The sequence below is a fragment of the Oncorhynchus masou genome, unplaced genomic scaffold, assembly GCF_036934945.1.
Source record: "Oncorhynchus masou masou isolate Uvic2021 unplaced genomic scaffold, UVic_Omas_1.1 unplaced_scaffold_2484, whole genome shotgun sequence".
Lineage (NCBI taxonomy): Eukaryota > Metazoa > Chordata > Actinopteri > Salmoniformes > Salmonidae > Oncorhynchus > Oncorhynchus masou.
Genome location: NW_027008937.1, coordinates 11,913 through 32,985, shown reverse-complemented (window position 1 = coordinate 32,985; position 21,073 = coordinate 11,913). Strand labels below are relative to the sequence as shown.

The following is a 21,073-nucleotide window of genomic DNA, read 5'->3' as shown; positions in this document are numbered from 1 at the left end:
AGGCTTTATGAGTCTCATGTGTCCTATAATTACTGGTCAGGTTATTAATGTTGTTGCCCTCAGGGAGAGAAGACCTCAGGCTTTATGAGTCTAATGTGTAATTTCTGGTCAGGCAATTAATGTGGTTGTCCTCAGGGAGAGAAGACCTCAGGCATTATGAGTCTAGTGTGTAATTACTGGTCAGGATAGTAATGTTGTTGCCCTCAGGGAGAGAAGACCTCAGGCTTTATGAGTCTCATGTGTCCTATAATTACTGGTCAGGTTATTAATGTTGTTGCCCTCAGGGAGAGAAGACCTCAGGCTTTATGAGTCTAATGTGTAATTTCTGGTCAGGCAATTAATGTGGTTGTCCTCAGGGAGAGAAGACCTCTGGCTTTATGAGTCTAGTGTGTAATTACTGGTCAGGTTATTAATGTTGTTGTCCTCAGGGAGAGAAGACCTCAGGCTTTATGAGTCTAGTGTGTAATTACTGGTCAGGTTATTAATGTTGTTGTCCTCAGGGAGAGAAGACCTCAGGCTTTATGAGTCTAATGTGTAATTTCTGGTCAGGCAATTAATGTGGTTGTCCTCAGGGAGAGAAGACCTCAGGCTTTATGAGTCTAATGTGTAATTACTGGTCAGGTTATTAATGTGGTTGTCCTCAGGGAGAGAAGACCTCTGGCTTTATGAGTCTAATGTGTAATTACTGGTCAGGTTATTCTGTGTGAATGTTGTTGTTTCCTTCTGAATCCTCCTTTCTATATTTTATTTCAACAGATGAATCTGGGAGTAACAGAGTTGAAATGATGGAGATGCAACCTTTACTGGGTCCTGGATCAGAGACGGAGAGAGGAGGAAGACAGGAGGCTGTTGATGCTCTAGAAGACCAGGAGAGAGAGGAGGGAAGACAGGCTGTTGATGCTCAAGAAGACCAGGAGAGAGAGGAGGGAAGACAGGCTGTTGATGCTCTAGAAGACCAGGAGAGAGAGGAGGGAAGACAGGCTGTTGATGCTCTAGAAGACCAGGAGAGAGATGAGGGAAGACAGGCTGTTGATGCTCTAGAAGACCAGGAGAGAGGAGGGAAGACAGGCTGTTGATACTCTAGAAGATCAGGTGGGAGAGGAGGGAAGACAGGCTCTTGATGCTCTAGAAGATGCCCTAGAAGATCACTAGAGAGAGGAGGGAAGACAGGCTGTTGATGCTCTAGAATATCAGGAGAGAGAGGAGGGAAGACAGGCTGTTGATGCTCTAGAATATCAGGAGAGAGAGGAGGGAAGACAGGCTGTTGATGCTCTAGAAGACCAGGAGAGAGATGAGGGAAGACAGGCTGTTGATACTCTAGAAGATCAGGTGGGAGAGGAGGGAAGACAGGCTCTTGATGCTCTAGAAGATGCCCTAGAAGATCACTAGAGAGAGGAGGGAAGACAGGCTGTTGATGCTCTAGAAGACCAGGAGAGAGAGGAGGGAAGACAGGCTCTTGATGCTCTAGAAGACCAGGAGAGAGGAGGGAAGACAGGATGTTGATGCTCTCAAAGATCAGGAGAGAGAGGAGGGAAGACAGGCTGTTGATGCTCTAGAAGACCAGGAGAGAGAGGAGGGAAGACAGGCTGTTGATGCTCTAGAAGACCAGGAGAGAGAGGAGGGAAGACAGGCTGTTGATGCTCTAGAAGACCAGGAGAGAGATGAGGGAAGACAGGCTGTTGATGCTCTAGAAGACCAGGAGAGAGATGAGGGAAAACAGGCTGTTGATGCTCTAGAAGACCAGGAGAGAGGAGGGAAGACAGGCTGTTGATACTCTAGAAGACCAGGAGAGAGAGGAGGGAAGACAGGCTGTTGATGCTCTAGAAGACCAGGGGAGAGATGAGGGAAGACAGGCTGTTGATGCTCTACAAGACCAGGAGAGAGAGGAGGGAAGACAGGCTGTTGATGCTCTAGAAGATGCTCTAGAATATCAGGAGAGAGAGGAGGGAAGACAGGCTGTTGATGCTCTACAAGACCAGGAGAGAGAGGAGGGAAGACAGGCTGTTGATGCTCTAGAAGACCAGGAGAGAGATGAGGGAAGACAGGCTGTTGATGCTCTAGAAGACCAGGAGAGAGGAGGGAAGACAGGCTGTTGATGCTCTAGAAGACCAGGAGAGAGATGAGGGAAGACAGGCTGTTGATGCTCTAGAAGACCAGGAGAGAGATGAGGGAAGACAGGCTGTTGATGCTCTAGAAGACCAGGAGAGAGGAGGGAAGACAGGCTGTTGATACTCTAGAAGACCAGGAGAGAGAGGAGGGAAGACAGGCTGTTGATGCTCTAGAAGACCAGGGGAGAGATGAGGGAAGACAGGCTGTTGATGCTCTAGAAGATCAGGTGGGAGAGGAGGGAAGACAGGCGGTTGATGCTCTAGAAGACCAGGAGAGAGAGGAAAGAAGACAGGCTGTTGATGCTCTAGAAGATGCTCTAGAAGATCACTAGAGAGAGGAGGGAAGAAAGGCTGTTGATGCTCTAGAAGACCAGGAGAGAGAGGAGGGAAGACAGGCTGTTGATGCTCTAGAAGTTCAGGAGAGAGAGGAGGGAAGACAGGCTGTTGATGCTCTACAAGACCAGGAGAGAGAGGAGGGAAGACAGGCTGTTGATGCTCTAGAAGATGCTCTAGAATATCAGGAGAGAGAGGAGGGAAGACAGGCTGTTGATGCTCTACAAGACCAGGAGAGAGAGGAGGGAAGACAGGCTGTTGATGCTCTAGAAGACCAGGAGAGAGGAGGGAAGACAGGCTGTTGATGCTCTAGAAGACCAGGAGAGAGATGAGGGAAGACAGGCTGTTGATGCTCTAGAAGACCAGGAGAGAGATGAGGGAAGACAGGCTGTTGATGCTCTAGAAGATCAGGAGAGAGAGGAGGGAAGACAGGCTGTTGATGCACTAGAAGACCAGGAGAGAGAAGAGGGAAGACAGGATGTTGATGCTCTAGAAGATCAGAAGAGAGAGGAGGGAAGACAGGCTGTTTATGCTCTACAAGACCAGGAGAGAGAGGAGGGAAGACAGGCTGTTGATACTCTAGAAGACCAGGAGAGAGAGGAGGAAGACAGGCTGTTGATACTCTAGAAGATCAGGTGGGAGAGGAGGGAAGACAGGCTGTTGATGCTCTAGAAGACCAGGAGAGAGAGGAGGGAAGACAGGCTGTTGATGCTCTAGAAGACCAGGAGAGAGATGAGGGAAGACAGGCTGTTGATGCTCTAGAAGACCAGGAGAGAGAGGAGGGAAGACAGGCTGTTGATGCTCTAGAAGACCAGGAGAGAGGATGGAAGACAGGCTGTTGATGCTCTAGAAGATGCTCTAGAATATCAGGAGAGAGAGGAAGGAAGACAGGCTGTTGATGCTCTAGAAGATGCTCTAGAATATCAGGAGAGAGAGGAAGGAAGACAGGCTGTTGATGCTCTAGAAGATGCTCTAGAATATCAGGAGAGAGAGGAGTGAAGACAGGCTGTTGATGCTCTAGAAGACCAGGAGAGAGAGGAGGGAAGACAGGCTGTTGATGCTCTAGAAGACCAGGAGAGAGATGAGGGAAGACAGGCTGTTGATGCTCTAGAAGACCAGGAGAGAGATGAGGGAAGACAGGCTGTTGATGCTCTAGAAGACCAGGAGAGAGGAGGGAAGACAGGCTGTTGATGCTCTAGAAGATGCTCTAGAATATCAGGAGAGAGAGGGAAGACAGGCTGTTGATGCTCTAGAAGACCAGGAGAGAGAGGAGGGAAGACAGACTGTTGATGCTCTAGAAGACCAGGGGAGAGAGGAGGGAAGACCGGCTGTTGATGCCACCTAAGACAGTACTGGGTTGGTTAGGACGTTCTGGTTAAATAAAGTTTATTTTGAAAAGAGACACGTCTCTCTCTCGATGGAGTTTTTATTATATATTATTTTTAAAGGAGATGGGAATTCCAACCTCCTTAATCATCTTTATTTAAATTTGTAGTACAGCCCTTAGTACAGCCAGGAAACAGCCCTTAGTACAGCCCTTAGTACAGCCTGGATACAGCCCTTAGTACAGTCTGGATACAGCCCTTAGTACAGCCTGGATACAGCCCTTAGTACAGCCTGGATACAGCCCTTAGTACAGCCTGGATACAGCCCTTAGTACAGCCATTAGTACAGCCTGGATACAGTCCTTAGTACAGCCTGAATACAGCCCTTAGTACAGCCTGGATATAGCCATTAGTACAGCCTGGATTCAGCCCTTAGTACAGCCTGGATACAGCCCTTAGTACAGCCTGGATACAGCCATTAGTAGAGCCTGGATATAGCCATTAGTACAGCCTGGATACAGCCCTTAGTACAGCCTGGATACAGCCCTTAGTACAGCCTGGATACAGCCCTTAGTACAGCCTGGATACAGCCCTTAGTACAGCCTGGATTCAGCCCTTAGTACAGCCCTTAGTACAGCCTGGATACAGCCCTTAGTACAGCCCTTAGTAGAGCCTGGATATAGCCATTAGTACAGCCTGGATACAGCCCTTAGTACAGCCTGGATACAGCCCTTAGTACAGCCTGGATACAGCCCTTAGTACAGCCTGGATACAGCCCTTAGTACAGCCTGGATACAGCCCTTAGTACAGCCTGGATACAGCCCTTAGTACAGCCTGGATACAGCCCTTAGTACAGCCTGGATACAGCCCTTAGTACAGCCAAAATACAGCCCTTAGTACAGCCCTTAGTACAGCCTGGATACAGCCCTTAGTACAGCCCTTAGTACAGCTTGGATAAAGCCCTTAGTATAGCCTGGATACAGCCCTTAGTACAGCCCTTAGTACAGCCTGGATAAAGCCCTTAGTACAGCCCTTAGTACAGCCTGGATACAGCCCTTAGTACAGCCTGGATACAGCCCTTAGTACAGCCCTTAGTACAGCCTGGATACAGCCATTAGTACAGCCTGGATACAGCCCTTAGTACAGCCTGGATAAAGCCCTTAGTACAGCCTGGATACAGCCCTTAGTACAGCCCTTAGTACAACCTGGATAAAGCCCTTAGTACAGCCCTTAGTACAGCCTGGATACAGCCCTTAGTACAGCCTGGATACAGCCCTTAGTACAGCCCTTAGTACAGCCTGGATACAGCCATTAGTACAGCCTGGATACAGCCCTTAGTACTGCCTGGATACAGTCCTTAGTACAGCCTGAATACAGCCCTTAGTACAGCCCTTAGTAGAGCCTGAATACAGCCCTTAGTACAGCCCTTAGTAGAGCCTGGATACAGCCCTTAGTACAGCCTGGATACAGCCCTTAGTACAGCCTGGATACAGCCCTTAATACAGCCCTTAGTACAGCCTGCATACAGCCCTTAGTACAGCCTGCATACAGCCCTTAGTACAGCCTGGATACAGCCCTTAGTACAGCCTGGATACAGCCCTTAATACAGCCCTTAGTACAGCCTGCATACAGCCCTTAGTACAGCCTGGATATAGCCATTAGTAAGGCCTGAATACAGCCCTTAGTACAGCCTGGGTACAGCCCTTCGTACAGCCTGGATACAGCCATTAGTACAGCCTGAATACAGCCCTTAGTACAGCCTGGATACAGCCCTTAGTACAGCCTGGATATAGCCATTAGTAAGGCCTGAATACAGCCCTTAGTACAGCCTGGATACAGCCCTTAGTACAGCCAAAATACAGCCCTTAGTACAGCCCTTAGTACAGCCTGGATACAGCCCTTAGTACAGCTTGGATAAAGCCCTTAGTACAGCCTGGATACAGCCCTTAGTACAGCCCTTAGTACAGCCCTTAGTACAGCCTGGATAAAGCCCTTAGTACAGCCTGGATACAGCCCTTAGTACAGCCCTTAGTACAACCTGGATAAAGCCCTTAGTACAGCCCTTAGTACAGCCTGGATACAGCCCTTAGTACAGCCTGGATACAGCCCTTAGTACAGCCCTTAGTACAGCCTGGATACAGCCATTAGTACAGCCTGGATACAGCCCTTAGTACCGCCTGGATACAGCCCTTAGTATAGCCTGGATACAGCAAATAGTACAGCCTGGATACAGCCCTTATTACAGCCATTAGTACAGCCTGAATACAGCCCTTAGTACAGCCTGGATACAGTCCTTAGTACAGCCTGGATACAGCCCTTAGTACAGCCTGGATACAGCCCTTAGTACAGCCTGGATACAGCCCTTAGTACAGCCTGGATACAGCCCTTAGTACAGCCTGGATACAGCCCCTAGTACAGTCTGAATACAGCCCTTAGTACAGCCTGGATACAGCCCTTAATACAGCCCTTAGTACAGCCTGGATACAGCCCTTAGTACAGCCCTTAGTACAGCCTGGATACAGCCCTTAGTACAGCCTGGATACAGCCCTTAATGCAGCCTGAATACAGCCCTTAGTACAGCCTGGATACAGTCCTTAGTACAGCCTGAATACAGCCCTTAGTACAGCCTGGATACAGCCCTTAGTACAGCCTGGATACAGCCCTTAGTACAGCCTGGATACAGCCCTTAGTAGAGCCTGGATATAGCCATTAGTACAGCCTGGATACAGCCCTTAGTACAGCCTGGATACAGCCCTTAGTAGAGCCTGGATATAACCATTAGTAGAGCCTGGATACAGCCCTTAGTACAGCCTGGATACAGCCCTTAATACAGCCCTTAGTACAGCCCTTCGTACAGCCTGGATACAGCCCTTAGTACAGCCTGGATACAGCCCTTCGTACAGCCTGGATACAGCCCTTAGTAGAGCCTGGATACAGCCCTTAGTACAGCCTGGATACAGCCCTTAGTACAGCCTGAATACAGCCCTTATTACAGCCTGGATACAGCCCTTAGTACAGCCTGGATACAGCCCTTAGTACAGCCTGGATACAGCCCTTAGTAGAGCCTGGATATAACCATTAGTAGAGCCTGGATACAGCCCTTAGTACAGCCTGGATACAGCCCTTAGTACAGCCCTTCGTACAGCCTGGATACAGCCCTTAGTACAGCCTGGATACAGCCCTTAGTACAGCCTGGATACAGCCATTAGTACAGCCTGGATACAGCCCTTAGTACAGCCTGGATACAGCCCTTAGTACAGCCTGGATATAGCCATTAGTAAGGCCTGAATACAGCCCTTAGTACAGCCTGGATACAGCCCTTAATACAGCCCTTAGTACAGCCCTTCGTACAGCCTGGATACAGCCCTTAGTACAGCCTGGATACAGCCCTTAGTACAGCCCTTAGTACAGCCTGGATACAGCCCTTAGTACAGCCTGGATACAGCCCTTAGTACAGCCTGGATACAGCCCTTAGTAGAGCCTGGATACAGCCCTTAGTACAGCCTGGAAACAGCCCTTAGTACAGCCTGGATACAGCCCTTAGTACAGCCCTTAGTACAACCTGGATAAAGCCCTTAGTACAGCCCTTAGTACAGCCTGGATACAGCCCTTAGTACAGCCTGGATACAGCCCTTAGTACAGCCTGGATACAGCCCTAAATACAGCCCTTAGTACAGCCTGGATACAGCCCTTAGTACAGCCTGGATACAGCCCTTAGTACAGCCTGGATAAAGCCCTTATTACAGCCTGGATAAAGCCCTTAGTACAGTCTGAATACAGCCCTTAGTACAGCCTGGATACAGCCCTTAGTACAGCCCTTAGTACAGCCTGTATACAGCCCTTAGTACAGCTTGGATACAGCCCTTAGTACAGCCTGGATACAGCCCTTAGTACAGCCTGGATAAAGCCCTTATTACAGCCTGGATAAAGCCCTTAGTACAGCCTGGATACAGCCCTTAGTACAGCCCTTAGTACAGCCTGTATACAGCCCTTAGTACAGCTTGGATAAAGCACTTAGTACAGCCTGGATACAGCCCTTAGTACAACCTGGATAAAGCCCTTAGTACAGCCCTTAGTACAGCCTGGATACAGCCCTTAGTACAGCCTGGATACAGCCCTTAGTACAGCCCTTAGTACAGCCTGGATACAGCCCTTAGTACCGCCTGGATACAGCCCTTAGTACCGCCTGGATACAGCCCTTAGTACAGCCTGGATACAGCCCTTAGTACAGCCTGGATACAGCCCTTAGTACAGCCTGGATATAGCCATTAGTACAGCCTGGATACAGCCCTTAGTAGAGCCTGGATACAGCCCTTAGTAGAGCCTGGATATAGCCCTTAGTAGAGCCTGGATACAGCCCTTAGTACAGCCTGGATATAGCCATTAGTACAGCCTGGATACAGCCCTTAGTAGAGCCTGGATACAGCCCTTAGTACAGCCTGGATATAGCCATTAGTACAGCCTGGATACAGCCCTTAGTAGAGCCTGGATATAGCCATTAGTACAGCCTGGATACAGCCCTTAGTACAGCCCTTAGTAGAGCCTGGATACAGCCCTTAGTACAGCCTGAATACAGCCATTAGTACAGCCTGGATACAGCCCTTAGTACAGCCCTTAGTACAGCCTGGATACAGCCCTTAATACAGCCCTTAGTACAGCCTGAATACAGCCCTTAGTACAGCCTGGATATAGCCATTAGTACAGCCTGGATACAGCCCTTAGTAGAGCCAGGATATAGCCATTAGTACAGCCTGGATACAGCCCTTAGTACAGCCCTTAGTAGAGCCTGGATACAGCCCTTAGTACAGCCTGAATACAGCCATTAGTACAGCCTGGATACAGCCCTTAGTACAGCCCTTAGTACAGCCTGGATACAGCCCTTAATACAGCCCTTAGTACAGCCCTTAGTAGAGCCTGGATACAGCCATTAGTACAGCCTGGATACAGCCCTTAGTACAGCCCTTAGTACAGCCTGGATACAGCCCTTAATACAGCCCTTAGTACAGCCCTTAGTAGAGCCTGGATACAGCCATTAGTACAGCCTGGATACAGCCCTTAGTACAGCCTGGATACAGCCCTTAATACAGCCTGGATACATCCCCTAGTACAGTCTGAATACAGCCCTTAGTACAGCCTGGATACAGCCCTTAATACAGCCCTTAGTACAGCCTGGATACAGCCCTTAGTAGAGCCTGGATACAGCCCTTAGTACAGCCTGGATACAGCCCCTAGTACAGTCTGAATACAGCCCTTAGTACAGCCTGGATACAGCCCTTAATACAGCCCTTAGTACAGCCTGGATACAGCCCTTAGTACAGCCTGGATACAGCCCTTAGTACAGCCAAAATACAGCCCTTAGTACAGCCTGGATACAGCCCTTAGTACAGCCCTTAGTAGAGCCTGGATACAGCCCTTAGTACAGCCTGGATATAGCCATTAGTAAGGCCTGAATACAGCCCTTAGTACAGTCTGGATACAGCCCTTGATACAGCCCTTAGTACAGCCCTTCGTACAGCCTGGATACAGCCCTTAGTACAGCCTGAATACAGCCCTTAATACAGTCAAAATACAGCCCTTAGTACAGCCCTAAGTACAGCCTGAATACAGCCCTTAGTACAGTCTGGATACAGCCCTTAGTACAGCCCTTAGTAGAGCCTGGATACAGCCCTTAGTACAGCCTAGATACAGCCGCTAGTACAGTCTGAATACAGCCCTTAGTACAGCCTGGATACAGCCCTTAATACAGCCCTTAGTAGAGCCTGGATACAGCCCTTAGTACAGCCCTTAGTAGAGCCTGGATACAGCCCTTAGTACAGCCTGGATACAGCCCTTATTACAGCCTGGATACAGCCCTTAGTACAGCCTGGATACAGCCCTTAGTACAGCCCTTAGTACAGCCCTTAGTACAGCCCTTAGTACAGCCTGGAAACAGCCCTTAGTACAGCCCTTAGTACAGCCTGGATACAGCCCTTAGTACAGCCTGGAAACAGCCCTTAGTACAGCCCTAAGTACAGCCCTTAGTACAGCCCTTAGTACAGCCAAAATACAGCCTTTAGTATAGCCTGGATACAGCCCTTTGTACAGCCTTTAGTACAGCCCTTAGTACAGCCAACATACAGCCCTTAGTACAGCCCTTGGCACTGAGTCCCATGTTAGAAGGAACTCACTACCCCACTGAGTCCCCTGTTAGAAGGAACAAGCTACCTCACTGAGTCCCCTGTTAGAAGAAACGAGCTACCCCACTGAGTCCCCTGTTAGATGGAACAAGCTACCCCACTGAGTCCCCTGTTAGAAGGAACAAGCTACCCCACTGAGTCCCCTGTTAGAAGGAACAAGCTACCCCCCTGTTAGAAGGAACAAGCTACCCCACTGAGTCCCCTGTTAGAAGGAACAAGCTACCCCACTGAGTCCCCTGTTAGAAGGAACAAGCTACCCCCCTGTTAGAAGGAACAAGCTACCCCACTGAGTCCCCTGTTAGAAGGAACAAGCTACCCCACTGAGTCCCCTGTTAGAAGGAACAAGCTACCCCACTGAATACCCTGTTAGAAGGAACAAGCTACCTCACTGAGTCCCCTGTTAGTAGAAACAAGCTACACCACTGAGTCCCCTGTTAGAAGAAACAAGCTACCCCACTGAGTCCCCTGTTAGAAGGAACAAGCTACCCCACTGAGTCCCCTGTTAGAAGGAACAAGCTACCCCACTGAGTCCCCTGTTAGAAGGAACAAGCTACCCCACTGAGTCCCCTGTTAGACGGAACAAGCTACCCCACTGAGTCCACTGTTAGAAGGAACAAGCTACCCCCCTGTTAGAAGGAACAAGCTACCCCACTGAGTCCCCTGTTAGAAGGAACAAGCTACCCCACTGAGTCCCCTGTTAGAAGGAACAAGCTACCCCCCTGTTAGAAGGAACAAGCTACCCCACTGAGTCCCCTGTTAGAAGGAACAAGCTACCCCACTGAGTCCCCTGTTAGAAGGAACAAGCTACACCACTGAGTCCCCAGTTAGAAGGAACAAGCTACCCCACTGAATACCCTGTTAGAAGGAACAAGCTACCTCACTGAGTCCCCTGTTAGAAGAAACAAGCTACCTCACTGAGTCCCCTGTTAGAAGAAACAAGCTACCCCACTGAGTCCCCTGTTAGAAGGAACAAGCTACCCCACTGAGTCCCCTGTTAGAAGGAACAAGCTGCACCACTGAGTCCCCAGTTAGAAGGAACAAGCTACCCCACTGAATACCCTGTTAGAAGGAACAAGCTACCCTGCTGAGTCCCCTGTTAGAAGGAACAAGCTACCCCGCTGAGTCCCCTGTTAGAAGGAACAAGCTACCCCCCTGTTAGAAGGAACAAGCTACCTCACTGAGTCCCCTGTTAGAAGGAACAAGCTACACCACTGAGTCCCCAGTTAGAAGGAACAAGCTACCCCACTGAATACCCTGTTAGAAGGAACAAGCTACCACGCTGGGACCCCTGTTAGAAGGAACAAGCTACACCACTGAGTCCCCTGTTAGAAGAAACAAGCTACCCCGCTGAGTCCCCTGTTAGATGGAACAAGCTACCCCACTGAGTCCCCTGTTAGAAGAAACAAGCTACACCACTGAGTCCCCTGTTAGAAGGAACAAGCTACCCCACTGAGTCCCCTGTTAGAAGGAACAAGCTACCCCACTGAGTCCCCTGTTAGAAGGAACAAGCTACCCCCTGTTAGAAGGAACAAGCTACACCACTGAGTCCCCAGTTAGAAGGAACAAGCTACCCCACTGAGTCGCCTGTTAGAAGGAACAAGCTACCCCACTGAGTCCCCTGTTAGAAGGAACAAGCTACCTCACTGAGTCCCCAGTTAGAAGGAACAAGCTACCCCACTGAATACCCTGTTAGAAGGAACAAGCTACCCCACTGAATACCCTGTTAGAAGGAACAAGCTACCTCACTGAGTCCCCTGTTAGTAGAAACAAGCTACACCACTGAGTCCCCTGTTAGAAGAAACAAGCTACCCCACTGAGTCCCTTGTTAGAAGGAACAAGCTACCCCACTGAGTCCCCTGTTAGAAGGAACAAGCTACCCCACTGAGTCCACTGTTAGAAGGAACAAGCTACCCCCCTGTTAGAAGGAACAAGCTACCCCACTGAGTCCCCTGTTAGAAGGAACAAGCTACTCCACTGAGTCCCCTGTTAGAAGGAACAAGCTACACCACTGAGTCCCCAGTTAGAAGGAACAAGCTACCCCACTGAATACCCTGTTAGAAGGAACAAGCTACCTCACTGAGTCCCCTGTTAGAAGAAACAAGCTACCTCACTGAGTCCCCTGTTAGAAGAAACAAGCTTCCCCACTGAGTCCCCTGTTAGAAGGAACAAGCTACCCCCCAGTTAGAAGGAACAAGCTACCCCACTGAATACCCTGTTAGAAGGAACAAGCTACCTCACTGAGTCCCCTGTTAGAAGGAACAAGCTACCTCACTGAGTCCCCTGTTAGAAGAAACAAGCTACCTCACTGAGTCCCCTGTTAGAAGGAACAAGCTACCCCACTGAGTCCCCTGTTAGAAGGAACAAGCTACCCCCCTGTTAGAAGGAACAAGCTACCCCACTGAGTCCCCTGTTAGAAGGAACAGGCTACCCCACTGAGTCCCCTGTTAGAAGGAACAAGCTGCACCACTGAGTCCCCTGTTAGAAGGAACAAGCTACCCCCCTGTTAGAAGGAACAAGCTACCCCACTGAGTCCCCTGTTAGATGGAACAAGCTACACCACTGAGTCCCCTGTTAGAAGGAACAAGCTACCCCACTGAGTCCCCTGTTAGAAGGAACAAGCTACCCCACTGAGTCCCCTGTTAGAAGGAACAAGCTACCCCCCTGTTAGAAGGAACAAGCTACCTCACTGAGTCCCCTGTTAGAAGGAACAAGCTACCCCACTGAGTCCCCTGTTAGAAGGAACAAGCTACCCCCCTGTTAGAAGGAACAAGCTACCCCACTGAGTCCCCTGTTAGAAGGAACAAGCTACCCCCCTGTTAGAAGGAACAAGCTACCTCACTGAGTCCCCTGTTAGAAGGAACAAGCTACCCCCCTGTTAGATGGAACAAGCTACCTCACTGAGACCCCTGTTAGAAGGAACAAGCTACCCCACTGAGTCCCCAGTTAGAAGGAACAAGCTACCCCCCTGTTAGAAGGAACAAGCTACCTCACTGAGTCCCCTGTTAGAAGGAACAAGCTACACCACTGAGTCCCCAGTTAGAAGGAACAAGCTACCCCACTGAATACCCTGTTAGAAGGAACAAGCTACCACGCTGGGTCCCCTGTTAGAAGGAACAAGCTACACCACTGAGTCCCCTGTATATATATATGTATAGTATAGAAGGAAGAGACACGGGGACATTATGAAACGTTATAGTATAGCAGGAAGGTAGATAGAGACACGGGGGCATTATGTAACGTTATGGTATAGCAGGAAGGTAGATAGAGACACGGGGACATTATGAAACGTTATGGTATAGCAGGAAGGTAGATAGAGACACGGGGACATTATGAAACGTTATAGTATAGCAGGAAGGTAGATAGAGACACGGGGACATTATGAAACGTTATAGTATAGCAGGAAGGTAGATAGAGACACTGGGACATTATGAAACGTTATAGTATAGCAGGAAGGTAGATAGAGACACGGGGACATTATGAAACGTTATAGTATAGCAGGAAGGTAGATAGAGACACGGGGACATTATGAAACGTTATAGTATAGCAGGAAGAGACACGAGGACATTATGAAACGTTATAGTATAGCAGGAAGGTAGATAGAGACACGGGGACATTATGAAACGTTATAGTATAGCAGGAAGAGACACGGGGACATTATGAAACGTTATAGTATAGCAGGAAGGTAGATAGAGACACGGGGACATTATGTAACGTTATAGTATAGCAGGAAGGTAGATAGAGACACGGGGACATTATGAAACGTTATAGTATAGCAGGAAGGTAGATAGAGACACGGGGACATTATGAAACATTATAGTATAGCAGGAAGGTAGATAGAGACACGGGGACATTATGAAACGTTATAGTATAGCAGGAAGGTAGATAGAGACACGGGGACATTATGAAACGTTATAGTATAGCAGGAAGAGACACGGGGACATTATGAAACGTTATAGTATAGCAGGAAGGTAGATAGAGACACGGGGACATTATGAAACGTTATAGTATAGCAGGAAGGTAGATAGAGACACGGGGACATTATGAAACGTTATAGTATAGCAGGAAGAGACATGGGGACATTATGAAACGTTATAGTATAGCAGGAAGGTAGATAGAGACACGGGGACATTATGAAACGTTATAGTATAGCAGGAAGAGACACGGGGACATTATGAAACGTTATAGTATAGCAGGAAGAGACACGGGGACATTATGAAACGTTATAGTATAGCAGGAAGGTAGATAGAGACACGGGGACATTATGAAACGTTATAGTATAGCAGGAAGGTAGATAGAGACACGGGGACATTATGAAACGTTATAGTATAGCAGGAAGAGACATGGGGACATTATGAAACGTTATAGTATAGCAGGAAGGTAGATAGAGACACGGGGACATTATGAAACGTTATAGTATAGCAGGAAGGTAGATAGAGACACGGGGACATTATGAAACGTTATAGTATAGCAGGAAGAGACACGGGGACATTATGAAACGTTATAGTATAGCAGGAAGGTAGATAGAGACACGGGGACATTATGTAACGTTATAGTATAGCAGGAAGGTAGATAGAGACACGGGGACATTATGAAACGTTATAGTATAGCAGGAAGGTAGATAGAGACACGGGGACATTATGAAACATTATAGTATAGCAGGAAGGTAGATAGAGACACGGGGACATTATGAAACGTTATAGTATAGCAGGAAGGTAGATAGAGACACGGGGACATTATGAAACGTTATAGTATAGCAGGAAGAGACACGGGGACATTATGAAACGTTATAGTATAGCAGGAAGGTAGATAGAGACACGGGGACATTATGAAACGTTATAGTATAGCAGGAAGGTAGATAGAGACACGGGGACATTATGAAACGTTATAGTATAGCAGGAAGAGACATGGGGACATTATGAAACGTTATAGTATAGCAGGAAGGTAGATAGAGACACGGGGACATTATGAAACGTTATAGTATAGCAGGAAGGTAGATAGAGACACGGGGACATTATGAAACGTTATAGTATAGCAGGAAGGTAGATAGAGACACGGGGACATTATGAAACGTTATAGTATAGCAGGAAGGTAGATAGAGACACGGGGACATTATGTAACGTTATAGTATAGCAGGAAGAGACACGGGGACATTATGAAACGTTATAGTATAGCAGGAAGGTAGATAGAGACACGGGGACATTATGAAACGTTATAGTATAGCAGGAAGAGACACGGGGACATTATGAAACGTTATAGTATAGCAGGAAGGTAGATAGAGACACGGGGACATTATGAAACGTTATAGTATAGCAGGAAGAGACACGGGGACATTATGAAACGTTATAGTATAGCAGGAAGGTAGATAGAGACACGGGGACATTATGAAACGTTATAGTATAGCAGGAAGAGACACGGGGACATTATGAAACGTTATAGTATAGCAGGAAGAGACACGGGGACATTATGTAACGTTATAGTATAGCAGGAAGGTAGATAGAGACACGGGGACATTATGAAACGTTATAGTATAGCAGGAAGGTAGATAGAGACACAGGGACATTATGAAACGTTATAGTATAGCAGGAAGGTAGATAGAGACACGGGGACATTATGTAACGTTATAGTATAGCAGGAAGGTAGATAGAGACACGGGGACATTATGAAACGTTATAGTATAGCAGGAAGGTAGATAGAGACACGGGGACATTATGTAACGTTATAGTATAGCAGGAAGGTAGATAGAGACACGGGGACATTATGAAACGTTATAGTATAGCAGGAAGAGACACGGGGACATTATGAAACGTTATAGTATAGCAGGAAGGTAGATAGAGACACGGGGACATTATGAAACGTTATAGTATAGCAGGAAGGTAGATAGAGACACGGGGACATTATGAAACGTTATAGTATAGCAGGAAGGTAGATAGAGACACGGGGACATTATGAAACGTTATAGTATAGCAGGAAGAGACATGGGGACATTATGAAACGTTATAGTATAGCAGGAAGGTAGATAGAGACACTGGGACATTATGAAACGTTATAGTATAGCAGGAAGGTAGATAGAGACACGGGGACATTATGAAACGTTATAGTATAGCAGGAAGGTAGATAGAGACACGGGGACATTATGAAACGTTATAGTATAGCAGGAAGGTAGATAGAGACACGGGGACATTATGAAACGTTATAGTATAGCAGGAAGAGACACGAGGACATTATGAAACGTTATAGTATAGCAGGAAGGTAGATAGAGACACGGGGACATTATGAAACGTTATAGTATAGCAGGAAGGTAGATAGAGACACAGGGACATTATGAAACGTTATAGTATAGCAGGAAGGTAGATAGAGACACGGGGACATTATGTAACGTTATAGTATAGCAGGAAGGTAGATAGAGACACGGGGACATTATGAAACGTTATAGTATAGCAGGAAGAGACACGGGGACATTATGAAACGTTATAGTATAGCAGGAAGAGACACGGGGACATTATGTAACGTTATAGTATAGCAGGAAGGTAGATAGAGACACGGGGACATTATGAAACGTTATAGTATAGCAGGAAGGTAGATAGAGACACGGGGACATTATGAAACGTTATAGTATAGCAGGAAGGTAGATAGAGACACGGGGACATTATGAAACGTTATAGTATAGCAGGAAGAGACACGGGGACATTATGAAACATTATAGTATAGCAGGAAGGTAGATGGAGACACGGGGACATTATGAAACGTTATAGTATAGCAGGAAGGTAGATAGAGACACGGGGACATTATGAAACGTTATAGTATAGCAGGAAGAGACACGGGGATATTATGAAACGTTATAGTATAGCAGGAAGAGACACGGGGACATTATGAAACGTTATAGTATAGCAGGAAGGTAGATAGAGACACGGGGACATTATGAAACGTTATAGTATAGCAGGAAGAGACACGGGGACATTATGAAACGTTATAGTATAGCAGGAAGGTAGATAGAGACACGGGGACATTATGAAACGTTATAGTATAGCAGGAAGAGACACGGGGACATTATGAAACGTTATAGTATAGCAGGAAGAGACACGGGGACATTATGAAACGTTATAGTATAGCAGGAAGGTAGATAGAGACACGGGGACATTATGAAACGTTATAGTATAGCAGGAAGAGACACGGGGACATTATGAAACGTTATAGTATAGCAGGAAGGTAGATAGAGACACGGGGACATTATGAAACGTTATAGTATAGCAGGAAGAGACACGGGGACATTATGAAACGTTATAGTATAGCAGGAAGGTAGATAGAGACACGGGGACATTATGAAACGTTATAGTATAGCAGGAAGGTAGATAGAGACACGGGGGCATTATGTAACGTTATAGTATAGCAGGAAGAGACACGGGGACATTATGAAACGTTATAGTATAGCAGGAAGGTAGATAGAGACACGGGGACATTATGAAACGTTATAGTATAGCAGGAAGGTAGATAGAGACACGGGGACATTATGAAACGTTATAGTATAGCAGGAAGGTAGATAGAGACACGGGGACATTATGAAACGTTATAGTATAGCAGGAAGAGACACGGGGACATTATGTAACGTTATAGTATAGCAGGAAGGTAGATAGAGACACGGGGACATTATGAAACGTTATAGTATAGCAGGAAGAGACACGGGGACATTATGTAACGTTATAGTATAGCAGGAAGGTAGATAGAGACACGGGGACATTATGAAACGTTATAGTATAGCAGGAAGGTAGATAGAGACACGGGGACATTATGAAACGTTATAGTATAGCAGGAAGGTAGATAGAGACACGGGGACATTATGAAACGTTATAGTATAGCAGGAAGGTAGATAGAGACACGGGGACATTATGAAACGTTATAGTATAGCAGGAAGGTAGATAGAGACACGGGGACATTATGAAACGTTATAGTATAGCAGGAAGGTAGATAGAGACACGGGGACATTATGAAACGTTATAGTATAGCAGGAAGAGACACGGGGACATTATGAAACGTTATAGTATAGCAGGAAGGTAGATAGAGACACGGGGACATTATGAAACGTTATAGTATAGCAGGAAGGTAGATAGAGACACGGGGACATTATGAAACGTTATAGTATAGCAGGAAGAGACACGGGGACATTATGAAACGTTATAGTATAGCAGGAAGGTAGATAGAGACACGGGGACATTATGAAACGTTATAGTATAGCAGGAAGGTAGATAGAGACACGGGGACATTATGAAACGTTATAGTATAGCAGGAAGGTAGATAGAGACACGGGGACATTATGAAACGTTATAGTATAGCAGGAAGAGACACGGGGACATTATGAAACGTTATAGTATAGCAGGAAGGTAGATAGAGACACGGGACATTATGAAACGTTATAGTATAGCAGGAAGGTAGATAGAGACACGGGGACATTATGAAACGTTATAGTATAGCAGGAAGAGACACGGGGACATTATGAAACGTTATAGTATAGCAGGAAGGTAGATAGAGACACGGGGACATTATGTAACGTTATAGTATAGCAGGAAGGTAGATAGAGACACGGGGACATTATGAAACGTTATAGTATAGCAGGAAGAGACACGGGGACATTATGAAACGTTATAGTATAGCAGGAAGGTAGATAGAGACACGGGGACATTATGAAACGTTATAGTATAGCAGGAAGGTAGATAGAGACACTGGGACATTATGTAACGTTATAGTATAGCAGGAAGGTAGATAGAGACACGGGGACATTATGAAACGTTATAGTATAGCAGGAAGGTAGATAGAGACACGGGGACATTATGAAACGTTATAGTATAGCAGGAAGAGACACGGGGACATTATGAAACGTTATAGTATAGCAGGAAGGTAGATAGAGACACGGGGACATTATGAAACGTTATAGTATAGCAGGAAGGTAGATAGAGACACGGGGACATTATGAAACGTTATAGTATAGCAGGAAGGTAGATAGAGACACGGGGACATTATGAAACGTTATAGTATAGCAGGAAGGTAGATAGAGACACGGGGACATTATGAAACGTTATAGTATAGCATGAAGGTAGATAGAGACACGGGGACATTATGAAACGATATAGTATAGCATGAAGGTAGATAGAGACACGGGGACATTATGAAACGTTATAGTATAGCAGGAAGAGACACGGGGACATTATGAAACGTTATAGTATAGCAGGAAGGTAGATGGGGACATTATGAAACGTTATAGTATAGCAGGAAGGTAGATAGAGACACGGGGACATTATGTAACGTTATAGTATAGCAGGAAGAGACACGGGGACCTTATGAAACGTTATAGTATAGCAGGAAGGTAGATAGAGACACGGGGACATTATGAAACGTTATAGTATAGCAGGAAGGTAGATAGAGACACGGGGACATTATGAAACGTTATAGTATAGCAGGAAGGTAGATAGAGACACGGGGACATTATGAAACGTTATAGTATAGCAGGAAGAGACACGGGGACATTATGAAACGTTATAGTATAGCAGGAAGGTAGATAGAGACACGGGGACATTATGAAACGTTATAGTATAGCAGGAAGGTAGATAGAGACACGGGGACATTATGAAACGTTATAGTATAGCAGGAAGGTAGATAGAGACACGGGGACATTATGTAACGTTATAGTATAGCAGGAAGAGACACGGGGACCTTATGAAACGTTATAGTATAGCAGGAAGGTAGATAGAGACACGGGGACATTATGAAACGTTATAGTATAGCAGGAAGAGACACGGGGACATTATGAAACGTTATAGTATAGCAGGAAGGTAGATAGAGACACGGGGACATTATGTAACGTTATAGTATAGCAGGAAGAGACACGGGGACCTTATGAAACGTTATAGTATAGCAGGAAGGTAGATAGAGACACGGGGACATTATGAAACGTTATAGTATAGCAGGAAGGTAGATAGAGACACGGGGACATTATGAAACGTTATAGTATAGCAGGAAGGTAGATAGAGACACGGGGACATTATGAAACGTTATAGTATAGCAGGAAGGTAGATGGGGACATTATGAAACGTGATAGTATAGCAGGAAGGTAGATAGAGACACGGGGACATTATGAAACGTTATAGTATAGCAGGAAGGTAGATAGAGACACGGGGACGTTATGAAACGTTATAGTATAGCAGGAAGGTAGATAGAGACACGGGGACATTATGAAACGTTATAGTATAGCAGGAAGGTAGATAGAGACACGGGGACATTATGAAACGTTATAGTATAGCAGGAAGGTAGATAGAGACACGGGGACATTATGAAACGTTATAGTATAGCAGGAAGGTAGATAGAGACACGGGGACATTATGAAACGTTATAGTATAGCAGGAAGGTAGATAGAGACACGGGGACATTATGAAACGTTATAGTATAGCAGGAAGAGACACGGGGACCTTATGAAACGTTATAGTATAGCAGGAAGGTAGATAGAGACACGGGGACATTATGTAACGTTATAGTATAGCAGGAAGGTAGATAGAGACACGGGGACATTATGAAACGTTATAGTATAGCAGGAAGGTAGATAGAGACACGGGGACATTATGAAACGTTATAGTATAGCAGGAAGGTAGATAGAGACACGGGGACATTATGAAACGTTATAGTATAGCAGGAAGAGACACGGGGACATTATGAAACGTTATAGTATAGCAGGAAGGTAGATAGAGACACGGGGACATTATGAAACGTTATAGTATAGCAGGAAGGTAGATAGAGACACGGGGACATTATGAAACGTTATAGTATAGCAGGAAGAGACATGGGGACATTATGAAACGTTATAGTATAGCAGGAAGGTAGATAGAGACACGGGGACATTATGAAACGTTATAGTATAGCAGGAAGAGACACGGGGACATTATGAAACGTTATAGTATAGCAGGAAGGTAGATAGAGACACGGGGACATTATGAAACGTTATAGTATAGCAGGAAGGTAGATAGAGACATGGGGACATTATGAAACGTTATAGTATAGCAGGAAGGTAGATAGAGACACGGGGACATTATGAAACGTGATAGTATAGCAGGAAGGTAGATAGAGACACGGGGACATTATGAAACGTTAC

At 46.3% G+C, this 21,073-nt stretch overlaps 1 protein-coding gene across 1 annotated transcript in view; it reads left to right on the top strand.

Annotated features, from left to right (window-relative positions):
• LOC135533590 (uncharacterized) overlaps positions 1–3,352 on the top strand; it is a gene marked incomplete at its 5' end in the record, with an annotated part of 33,944 nt that extends 30,592 nt beyond the window's left edge. The window contains one exon of the mRNA XM_064960879.1: positions 757–3,352. Within this exon, the coding sequence (XP_064816951.1) occupies positions 757–1,076 (320 nt within the window). The remainder of the gene's footprint in view (positions 1–756) is intronic.
• Positions 3,353–21,073: the final 17,721 nt, after the last annotated feature.